The sequence below is a fragment of the Gadus morhua genome, chromosome 23 (genome assembly GCF_902167405.1).
Source record: "Gadus morhua chromosome 23, gadMor3.0, whole genome shotgun sequence".
NCBI lineage: Eukaryota > Metazoa > Chordata > Actinopteri > Gadiformes > Gadidae > Gadus > Gadus morhua.
In genome coordinates, this window is record NC_044070.1 from 23135679 (window position 1) to 23148156 (window position 12478).

General features: G+C 47.7%; 1 protein-coding gene across 1 annotated transcript in view; it reads right to left on the bottom strand.

The window, feature by feature from the left end:
- The window catches only part of drosha (drosha ribonuclease III), a 121837-nt gene extending 113028 nt beyond the window's left edge, over nt 1-8809 (bottom strand). Inside the window, exons 1-7 of the mRNA XM_030348627.1 lie at nt 8618-8809; nt 7286-8225; nt 6978-7046; nt 6047-6407; nt 5289-5442; nt 4530-4690; nt 1118-1198 (exon numbers count right to left, since the gene is read on the bottom strand). Of these exons, the coding sequence (XP_030204487.1) occupies nt 1118-1198; nt 4530-4690; nt 5289-5442; nt 6047-6407; nt 6978-7046; nt 7286-8223 (1764 nt within the window). The 5' untranslated portion in view covers nt 8224-8225; nt 8618-8809. The remainder of the gene's footprint in view (nt 1-1117; nt 1199-4529; nt 4691-5288; nt 5443-6046; nt 6408-6977; nt 7047-7285; nt 8226-8617) is intronic.
- Nucleotides 8810-12478: the final 3669 nt, after the last annotated feature.

Consider the following 12478-nt stretch of genomic DNA (forward strand, 5'->3'; position numbering starts at 1 on the left):
CCTGATTTGAACACATAAGCATTCTGTGTTTACACGCCACTGCACACGCTCACAGACGGAGAGGCAGTGACTGTGAGGTGAGAAGTCTTGAACGACCTGCAGGTTGCCATCGGCTGGCTCAGTTGGGAGAAATGTAAAATGTATGTACAGTTTACAGGCTCGTTCTCTGTACGTTCGCACAAACAGGAACCGAGCACTGAATTTGAAGTGAATGCGGATGCGTACCAATCAGTTAGAAAAGCACCCCCTACCCTAACCCATCTCGACCTGTTGAAATGGTTATCTGCACTTACTGCATGCGCAGTGATGTTTACACACTGAATCTTAACTTGTGGATTTTTTCGGATGTTGGCACTATTGGATAAAACGACCTCGCCGGGGCAGTTTGCATTGGCTTAAAACGGTTAGATAAACCAAGATGGCGCAATGGGAGCTGCTAATCACTCGTTTGGAATAGAATGGAAGTCAAAGGCTCGCCAACTGCCCAGTCCGCCCAGAACGCGCCAACACCGGGAGTGGCGAGTTGAACAGAAACCATTGGCTGGTTTACATCTGGACAGAGATAATATCAACCAATAACCTGGGGTCTTCACAAACTGGCCAAATCCTTTAGTACACTCAAATCAAACGTTCTAAAAGCTTTCAGTCCGTGTGTGTGTTTGTTCTCTCACACACACACACACACACACTCTCCAATAACATCATACAAAACAAAACACATCAAATGTTATCGAATACACCTTCATCTACCCTGCCCAACAACACGGCCGTTTTAATTCCCCATTCGTCCTCACGACGCCATTAGCGTCCGTCTCTAGAGGACGGGCCCGCGGACGCACTGATACAAAACACACAACACGCACCTGCATTTAACCTGGCACGCAGCATCTACTGCGCCTCTAAGTGCTCCCCCGTGGCCCCCGACCCCCCTGCGGGCCCCGCGGCGGCATTGAGCGCCGCTTAAAGGAAGAGCGACTCCTGTAACGGATAACACGCGGCCGAGCGACGGCGTGCGACCTTGGCCTCGCCCCCCCCCAACCGCGGCCGCTTCTTGAAGGTCGGGAGGGACGGGGAAGAGAGAGGTGGGTGGATTGATTTATTCATGGTATAATCATACCTCCTCCCCGGGGTAGATGCTGTGGCGGATCCCGGTGCGTCTGGCCCTGGCGCTGCACTTACACAGAGGCCCATCGTTCATCTGCACGGACACACACACACACACACACACACACACACGCACGGAGCGGAATCAGACACCGCTCAGGGCTGGAGATCACGCGCACGCGCGCAAAGACGCACGCACGCTGAGAGAGAGACACACACTGAGAGAGACACACACACACACACACTGAGAGACACACACACTGAGAGACGCAAACCGAGAGACACACACACACACCACAAGACACACACAGACTTAGAGACACACACAGACACACACACACAGCATAGGCACACAGACACACGATTAGAGAGGGACACACACACACACACACACACACAGACACACACACACACACAGAGACACACGAGACCAAGAGATCAACACCAAGAGATCAAAAAGGCTTTGCGTTTAATTAGGAAGAAGATTAATGCACATATACACGCGTATGATTCCTCTGAGGAGTCTGGATAGACTATCGGAACATGATAGAATATGGGTGGTCACATTTAATGTGGAGTTATACTTATTAGTTATACATATTGGGGGTGTACAAATTATTCGAATAAAAGTATTATTAATTAGAAGCTGGTAAGAACGCATCTAAGTGTGCTCACACTAGATAGGCAGGCTGCACAGCGTTTGTACCTTAACGGCAGAAGATGGAGGGTTAGGACATTATGTAACACATTCTCTCGGTAACGAGGCGATTGGGGATTTTTTATCTTTAGTCTTCTAACCACACATGACACCAGCTGCCACATCCTATTACCCCCCACCGCGCGTCCCCATCGCGGGCTTAATAAGAGGATTCCTCTGCCTCGTCGCTCCAGCGGTCTTTAGGAGGACCGGCCGTCAGGACCTCCAGACAGAAGGGGGGAGGGGTGAGACGAGGGCCGGGGATGGGCCCCGATAGGGCTGACACTTTGTGGAGACAGCCGAGCCAGGGAGGTGACTGGTAAGTACGCATCGGGGCGCCGGCCAGAACGACGGACGGCGGATATTTATTTTCCGTCTCGCTTAATCATTCTCTCGCTTCCTTTCCTCGACTAGATGAAAAAAAGGAAAAGTTTAATAAAACAAAAAGGGAACAGCTCACTCGATTACTCACTCGCTCGCTCTCTCTTTCCCCGAGTCCCCCGTTATATCATTAACTCGGTATGAAACAGAAACAAAAACGCATTATTGTGTCTTTGTTGCTTGTGATCTTGTTGGCACTAGTTAGTCTAAAAGCCAGTGTGTCTCAACAGGGGGTAGGGACAGAGAGAAGACTAGGTCAACAGTAAGCTTTGTGGGGAATAGGGGCTGTAGTCTTCGAAGCGATCTGGACGGTTTGTTTTTAATGAACTGCACTAGATAACAGGGCATCGCAGAGGGAGGTAGGTAGAGGCGCGAATATTTCTGGGTTTGGGTCGGCAAACCGAAGCTGACGACGACGAGATAAAATCTGTTTTGTTTTTGTGGCTTTTTAACTCACACGAGTTGTTTTGCATTGTGTCACCTTGGGAGAATGACATCAAACACTAATTATCATGCTTTAACGATGTGTACAACTAATTACGCTCATAAATCAAGGTTGACTTTACCCATTCAAATGTTGACCTAAAACACAACGGCGGTGAAGTGAACACACGGCGAGGAGACGAACACATCCTGAAAGCGTTCAACCACACACACGCGCTGAACTGCTGAACTGTAGATTCTCTCGTCATCCGAGTGCGTTCTCGCTCTATTGTTTAACGATTCGACATTGGCCGTGCCAGCACTGTGGCAATTAATGTTACTGCAGGGCACGTGCACGCTCACACGTACACGCTCCGCTGGCAACGATCCCTGTGCTGCCCACACTCAACTGATACGGCGCAACCCTAAGAGTGTCTTATTAAATTTTTTGAGTATTGCTTTTACTTACGATCCACCGGAGTGTACACTGGGATGTAGAGAGGGCGTATCTAACTCTCTGCACACTAGGAGGGATGAAGCTTCTGACTTTTGAATGTTTGAGCAATTATTAATTATCTGAGAATCAACTAAGGAGTCTGACATCAGCTTCTCATAAAAAAAAAAAGCAGTTTTTTTTCCAAGCAGCTTGCCGATTGGTTAAAGTCAAATCATGTGATCAAGACGACGGAATAGTGTTTCTATAATGTTGTGATATTTGATATAGTATGCATTTAATATTGTAATATATATTTAATATGTTAAAAATCCAACTCCAGGATCTTAACCCATTGAATACATTTTTTAAGTGCTTGACGACATAAATCTGTAATATAATTCTAATTGGATCCGTCATCTGTAGGGCATTGGTTTTCTCTACCACTACTGCCAGGGAAAATCGATCTCGCCTAAATATATATATATATTTAGTATATGCTACACCTGATCCTCGTGAGGATGGCCCAATTTGATTGGTTTGCTATCTCGGGATTTGAGTATATCCCATGATTGAGATCTCTAACTCAGGATGTTGTTTTCGTCGCAAAATGTCGTCTCGTCACGCTAATAAAAACAAATAAATCCCGGCAAAAAGTGTTATTTTCGGAGTGTTAACGTGAAGTATATACCAAAACAATTATTCACCTCAGGCTCCGTGAATAGTGGGGACACTATGCACGGAGCCTTCGGCAAATAATTGTTAAGTATAAATATCTATAATCGTGTTGAAAGTCGTTGTAGCTTTATAATGTGAGCGAACGCATTAGCTTGGCAGCTGTCATGAGCTACTGGTCATAGTTGGGACATCGTAGTGAGCTAGATCGATATTGCAATATTATATCAATAAATAACGTCTCTGCTGCATTACCGTTTCATTAACGCAGCACCACTGCCGGGGATACAAGCAAAACATGTCTGGGTTTGGACATTGTTTGGACAATTAAACGCAATAAATAACCTCATATATAACATTTTAGTCGTTTTAAGATATTTCAATGCGCAAATGTGACTATTTTAAGGGTTCTCAAGGTGTGCATTAAGCAGAAGAAAATGATGTGCAATGAAAGCCATTGCACCCTCACAACAACAACAAAGACAGAGGGTGAAACGGGAGAGAAAAGAGCCCCCCCCCCCCCTGACTGACCTGTCCCTGGTCGTTGTTCCCCCCCCCCCCCCCCGACTGACCTGTCCGGGGTCGTTGTACCCCCCCCCCCCCCCCCTGACTGACCTGTCCGGGGTCGTTGTACCCCCCCCCCCCCCTGACTGACCTGTCCAGGGTCGTTGTACCCCCCCCCCCCCCCTGACTGACCTGTCCAGGGTCGTTGTACCCCCCCCCCCCCCCCCCCGACTGACCTGTCCGGGGTCGTTGTACCCCCCCCCCCCTGACTGACCTGTCCGGGGTCGTTGTACCCCCCCCCCCCTGACTGACCTGTCCGGGGTCGTTGTACCACAGCTCCTCGTGCAGCCGGTCGGGGTGGGCCTTCTTCCTCTTGATCTCGGCGATGACGTCGAACACGTCGGAGTCCGAGCTGCTGGAGCAGCTGCTGCCCTCGCCGTCCGACTCGCACTCCGTGTCGCTGCTGCTCTCGTCTGAGCGGGTGGACGGAGGGGACGGGGTCATCATCATCATACATCGCATTACGTTTGCTCCAGTGTGGGGGTCACAACACGCATTGATGAGATGCACCGTGTCTGATTGAAATATTTTGCAGGACCGTGTATGAGAAAGTTTATTGCATTATACCTACACAATTAAATGACCGGTAATTAACCAATTATCCCAAAAACGACAGCTTTTGGGATAATTGGTTAATATCGGAGCTGTGTGTGTGTCCGTGTGTGTGTCCGTGTGTGTGTCCGTGTGGTGTGTCCGTGTGGTGTGTCCGTATGTGTTTGTGAGTGAGTGAGTGAGTGAGTGAGTGAGTGAGTGAGTGAGTGAGTGAGTGAGTGAGTGAGTGAGAGGCAGCACTGGTGTGTGTATGTGTGCGTGTGTCGATATGTATGCATATATGTGTTAGTGTGTATGCGTCCGTGTGTGTGTGTGTCTTGCCAAAATCATGTCTGTTTGATCGTTGATCATTGAAAGTGATGAGACTGTATTAATTAGAAAGGCCATGCCTTCAGCTTTGTGTCTTAAGCTTTGTGTCTTAAGCAGTGATCAGGCTCAGGGCTGTCTGCGGTCCCCTACCTCCTGGACACCCCGGCTCCTCGTCCAGTTTCGTCTGGGGGGGTTCCCATTTGGGCCGCGCCGCCTTGGCCCTCTCCTGCCTCTGGATCAGCTCCTCCTCGAAGCGCTCGTACAGAGCCCGCAGCTTGCTGGTGCCGACCACTGTGGAGTCCCCCTGGAAACGCACACCAGACCAAACAAAGTTCCCATCTCTAAATAAATAAAAGGGCAATTACGCACAGAAATAACTCATGTAAATGTTATCGCTAAAAAAAAGGATTTGAATAATTCTTTGACCTCTATTAAATAACACAGAATGGACCGTGAAAATAAGCTCTATAGCGAGAGCCTGTGATGTCGATGTAATTGTGTTGCACAGTAAATAGTCTTTGAATGATCAAAGCGGTAGTGGTCCTTGTCCTAGTTTTACAATACACTACAAATTAGGTTGAACCAATTCATGAGACACCAAACTTTGAGTTTGAATACATTATTAAATGTTTCATCAAGGAATAGTTTGTTTCGTGCTTCAAAGAGAACACCAGACATTACACTGTCCTTGCCGTTGTAGGCAAACAAATCTATGCAACAAGTTAGCTAGCAGATGGACCTAGCATTACCCCCAAATGTCCTTAAACAACCCGACACATATACTCTTAACTTCATTGCGTTACTTTAGAAACCAAATGCCCCCACTGAAGTTTAACAGCACATCAAAAGGAAGCAAGTCTCGGTGCTGTGTTGGAAGTGCGTGTTGGTGTTGTTTCCGTCATAAATACCACTTGGTCCATGGGGTCGTTGGAGTAGTAGTTCTCGGCGTGGGTGCAGCGGATCCAGGCCGGTTTCAGCAGCTCCTCCTCGTCCTTCACCTCCTCCCCCTTCTCCCTCTGACTGCTCTCTCGCTCCCGCTCCCTCTCCCTCTCTCTCTCCCGCTCCTTGTCTCTCTCCCGCTCCCTCTCGCGGTCTCGCTCCCGGTCGCGCTCGGCGTACGAGTCCTCGCTGTCCCTGCTCCGGGCGGAGGAGAAGCTGCTCCTCTCCCGGCCGGGCCCGGAGCTCTCGGACCGCCGGCCCCCCTCCCCCTCCCGCCGCCCCCCCTCCCCCTCCCACCGACTCCTCTTCTTCTCCCTGCTGTTGGAGCGGCTGAGAGGCAGGAGAGACACAAACACTTTAGTATGGAGGCAAGCACTTTGATCCGAAGCGACTCATATTGAATACAGATACAGGTTGTTAAGAGACAGGTATTTACTCAAGGATGACTTAAGGTTAGACTGAATATTTACATTTAGTTTTATGGCCTTTAGCAGACGCTTTTATCCAAAGCAACTTACAATAAGTACACTTGTCAGAAGAAAGAGAAACAACAATATATCAATGTCAGCACAGAAAGGATGTTCATACAACAAAGTGCCAAGCACTTAGAATCACTAGGTTAACCCATTCCCCGAACACAACAAAGATTGCTAGGATAAGATGCTACACAATGCTCAGTACTATTTTGGAGTTCAAGGATGTACAATATACAATAAGTGCCTTACAGTGAATACAGATTTTTAAGAGACAGATATTTGCTCAAGGATGACTTTAGGTTACGCTATTTACATTGGTAAATCAAATCTAGAACCTTTGGTCTTGCCACTTGGCTAGAACAACTCGCCCTGCCTGCTTAAGCTTTGAAGGGAGCGAGAATCAAACATGAGAATGTACAGTCACCTTCGCTGCCGTTTCCTCTGTCTGTCAGGAGACGGGGACCTGCGGCTGTCTCTGTGTCGATGCCTTTCCCTGGGAACACACACACACACACACACACACACACACACACACACACACACACACACACAGTGTCCGATTCACATTTCAAACCCCCTTATAGTGAAAACGCATCCAAATAAAGACCTCCACTCCAAAAATGCATGACAACACATTGCAATATAATAACATTGATGCTACTGAAAGAAGATGAATGACGACGAAATGGGAAGGAGGTGGGATATCTTCCACGTGCGGGTGTGTGTACTCACGAGCTGCTGTCAGAGTAGCGGCTGCGTTCCCTGCTCCGGTGTCTGGGCGGGGTCCGACCGCGGTCGTAGTCGGACCGGTATCGACCGGCGGCCTCCGGCCTCCCCCGCCGGTCGGGACTCCTCTCCTTCCGCTCCGCGCTGAACTCCGTCTTGCCTCGGTCCCCGCCGCCGCCGCCGCCGCCGTACCCGTAGCTCTTCTGCCGGTTGGGCTGGTCGTCGTGGCGATGCGGGGTGCAGTCCGGCGGCTTCTCGTACTTGTACTGGCCCCCTGGTCTGAAGCCGGGGTCTGGTTTGAACCAGCCGGGGCCCGGGCCCGGCCCCCCGGCGCCGGCCCCACCGCCAGGGGAGTACCCGGGGCTGAACGTCGGCGGCGGGAACGGCGGGGGTTGCTGGTGGTGGTGCTGGTGGTAGCCCACCGAGTACGGCGCCTGCTGGTAGCCGCCGGGCTGCGCGGGCATGGCGGGCGGCATGGGGGGGTGGGGCGCCGGCGGGGGCATGCCCGGGGGCATCATGTAGGCGTAGGGGTTATGGGTCGACGGCTGGGCCCCGGGGCCGGCCGAGGGGTTGGCGAGAGACGGCAGCGGCGGCGGCGGGAAGTTGGGCGGAGGCTCCGGGAACCCCCCCTGCCGGACGGGGGGCTTGGGGAAGGGCGGGCGCATGGAGCCCGGACCCAGGGCGCCGGGAGACATGTTCGTCCCGGGCGGCGGGTACGACATGAAGTCGGAGTGCGGCATCGGCGGCGGCGGCGGCATGAAGCCTCCGCCGCTGTTGCCTTGGTAACCGGCGTTGGGATGGGTTTGAGGGCTGTAGTGGTAAGACGACGGGGGGGTGTGGGGAGGCAGGGGTCGGAGGTTGCTGGGTCGGTAGTTCGGTTGGGACCCGTGCTGACCCGGGGGTAAGCCCGGACGAGAACCGCCACGGCCCTGGTGGTAAGACATGGCTGTGGACGGGATGGGAGAGTCAGTGGTTATGTCTTACAGGATCAGGTGACCGTACTTGATCGCTGCCCACATGGATTAAGACATCTAAAGAGAATATATGTGATCGTACTGCAGGACTGCCACAAAGTCTGTCATCAAAGGTACCAGAATACGGATGGAGTGTAGTGTGTCCGAGTAATGCATAGCGTTCCGTTTGTTTATCCCAAAAACTTTTAAATTGTATTAATGGATTAAGATTGTTATCACAGTATATCAGCAGGATCATTTAGAAAGTACCACGCTCATGTCGTAATAAAACGTAAATGATGTCATTGCCAGCACTCGCCATCAGTATCAGGTGGCTATACGGAGCTAGCAGGCTAACTAGCCGGCATGTTTACAAACACCTTACCTTCTTCTTTTACGAAAAACAACAAAGGACAGGACCACTAAATCATCAGCATAGCAACAGGTGCATCAACGCGTTACTGCAAAGGGAGGCTCGACTCTACACCCGCGTATTACGGTGGGACGAGAGTGGGTCAATTCAATGGGAAGTACCAAAGGTGTCTGCGATGGATGTGTAGGATCCCTGGAGCGACGCTCGTCCTGTTTCCGGTCGGACAACTAAAGGAGAGGGACAACAACGGACCAATCGCCGTGCGGTATCTTTGCCGCTCTCAGCCCTCTTTATATTCTTTATATAATATTAATAATCATTTCATGAATACGAATTCAGAAATCATTGCGTTCAAATTAGTAAACACACATTTATATAGTGGTTTATATCGAAATGTGTATGTTAAAAAGTAGTACCCTTTGAAAGAATAAACGATATTGGATATAGTACACCTTAACTCAGGAATCCTGTTGGTTGTAAAATCGAAATAGTATTGATTCAGTATATTTGTTAAAGTTTCGTAGTAACTAGATATGTGCCAAGAATCAGGATCAAAACAATGAGGTAGTATGACGTCTCGCCGCACGTCCACCAGAGGGCGGAAGAGACTCATAAGTGAGACAGCCCGTTTTCTGTTCGTAGCCATAGCAATAAATCATTGTAAATAACATCCTGAAGCAGAAAACAGAGCCAAATATGTCATTAAAAGGTTATATTTAAAATATTAATCGTTTATTCAGGTTGATAGGTCAATCATAATGGCCTCGGTGGGTGACCGGTGTTTACCCATAAAAACACATCAGAACACACAGCTGTATGAATCAATATGGATTATGATCCTCTTTATTGGTTATAATGAATAACTCTGAGGGTCGATGAGGACATTTCCCTATTTGTTGATGTATTTTTTTATGAGATTGAGTATTACTGAATAGAGCCTACACAGCCTTGACAAACAGACCTTTAGGAACTCCTGGCCGCTCTAAGCAAGGGGCCGGACAACACAATGCTCCCTGTTGTCAGAGGGCGAGTGCCATTACTTGTTGATAACCAAACAAATGTCTCTGAAGGCAAAACGCCCACGCACCAATGTGGTCGACCATCGGGCATCGAGCCCCAAGCCGTGCTCCAGTCCCTCGAAAGGTCAGACGAGGTGGGGAACAGGCAGAGAGGCTTCTACCCGCAAGACTAAAACATTTGTAAGGTGAAACATAACACTACTGTGTAATGTACACACCAAAACATGGATGAAAGTTAAATGTTAGGCCGCTAATTCCGACATGTTTAGGTATTGATTACTATTTGTTTGTGTGCCTATATACTACTGTATATATATATATATATATATATATATATAAAGGCAATCTATTTTTTTCCACACTTTTTTCAATTCACTTTCATGTGTTCCATTTCTTCAAAATGTCAGGGCATTATGACGGAGCGCACGCATTTGCGCTTTGCGTTTCAGACAAAATGGCACATTTTTTAACGTGTAATCAAATCAGTTTTCACACAGGAAACGCAACCTAATTCTTACTGGCCATGAAAGCTTATGCAAGCACAACGGAATCCTTACTCACCATGGAAGTTAATGCAATGAGACATGCACACAGGCACGTATGCTGGCACACAAACACACACACACATTTTATGGAATGCATAAGCATGGTTTAGAAGTCCATCTTCTTCCATGGTGAAAGAAAGATAAGTCGAAGCCAGAACTACACGAAGCTCTAAAGAGTTCCAATTACTAGTCTCGCTTTGTAGTGTTTGGTTCCTCTGCTGAAATGAAAGCAAAGATCTTTTCATTAGGTCTGACAGGGCACCTCATTGCTACAGGCTACCTTCCTGATTTGCTTGATAAAAGTCAACAACTGCATCTTTTTCGCTGCAGTGGATTATTTGTATTGTAATGTGAGCTGTACTAGACCTGAATGAAGAATCGTGGTTTTGAGGTAATTTGTATTCCTTACAGAACACACATGTCCTTTGAAGGAGATGGCAGTGTTTCGATATTGCTTTATGAGTTATTCTGGTTTGACAGCTCATCTATCTACTCTGGTTATTGTGTGTCCAAGACCACTTGACTTGCAACAAGTGGCCGGAACATCTCTTCATTCATCAGGAAAAACTACAATAAATGAATCAGGCTGCATGGATTGGATTGGCTTTTCCCATCTCTTGAATAGATTTTGTATTATCATGCATGAATGCATTAGTACTTTCAAGTACATTCATTACACAGACCCACACACACGCACACACACACACACACACACACACACACACACACACACACACACACACACACACACACACACACACACACACACACACAATTATAGTATGGATGTCATATAGCTTGTTACTAGCCAGCGGACCAATTTACAAAATGCAAATATTAGTATGGAAGGTCTCAGAATTTTCAATTTCCAAGGCGCGTAATCGACCGGTGCTGACCAAATTGCCTCTGGACGAACTGGTAGAACTGGCATGAACTGGTAGAACTACAAACAAACAGAACAACAAACAACGACAAAAGGTGTGACAGGTGTGACATATCAGCAGCCATCTTGGTTGATCCTGAAAATATCTCCACAGCGCTCCCATTGGGGGGGGTGTTCAGTACAGTCATCGTATCAAACCCCTCCCCTTATCAGATCGACGGCTGTGATTGGCCAGTCAGGGGCCAAGCCTGCTGGAAGTCTGTCTGAAGGGGGGGGGGGGGGGCGTAAGGACAAATATCTATCCATCTATCTGTCTAAAAACGTTATTGGTTTTTTTAAGAATTGTGGCAGCAATTCCAGCGCCCTATTTTTCCCATACATCTTTTAAATGGAAAATGAGCATAAAAATAAAGAACATCTTACGGTAAAGATTGATAGCAGGGGCTAGAGAATATTTTTTAGCTCTCCATCCAACCTACAAATTTGAGCCATTTTGACCGTGGTTCAAACAATCCATATCTGTGGGTGGTTCAGGGAAGATCATTCTTGCTGCTCGTTTTTGTTACTTGTTTGTGTTGATGTGGTGTTACCAGAACACACTTCAGGAAGGGCAGGACACATCCTCTGGGTGAATGAATAATGACTTGGTGAATAAACACACAGATTTCCTCCAAGGTATAGTCGTGATGGAGGAGGAGTAGGAGGAGATGGAGGAGGAGGAGGAGGAGGAGGAGGAGGAGGAGGAGGAGGAGGAGGAAGATGAGGAGAGAATATTTATGTGGATTCTGCTTTCTGGAATTACATGGTATCCAATAATCATGACTTGATCAAATGCATATTTCTTTCGTTGATTTTAGATTTAGATTTATTTTATTTATAAAAGGAAAAAATACATTGATGAACATTTTTTAAAAAATCAAAATGTAAATATACAGGATTATAGCCGTAGGCTAATTTCCAACCTCAGTCAATGAACCCAGAGATGGTTTCAAGTTCCTGATTTACATTTGTATCACACGGGATAACATTTTTCAACGTTATCTCCAACTTAAATGACCAGACAGGTTGTTTTCTGCATTTTAGAATCAGATGTTTTTCCATAATCGTGACTTTATCAAATACATATATTTATACCAAGGTCTGCGGGAATACTCGATTCTGATTGGATGCAGGGTGTGCATTAATTCCTGATATACGGACGCCTGGACAAGTAGTTCCGTCAAATTGTCTGTTTACCGTTCTCAATTAATGCGCTAGCTGGCGTATCGTCTCTAAAATAGTAGTAACCATAGCAACGGGAAACAAAACAAAGCTCAGCGGACTATAATGCCTCCCGCTACCTCCCGTTCTAAAGTCGTAGCTATGGTCCGTCCTAATTACTGGAGGAGTGAACAACGTTTCCGTTGCATGAGAACCCAACGGGCGT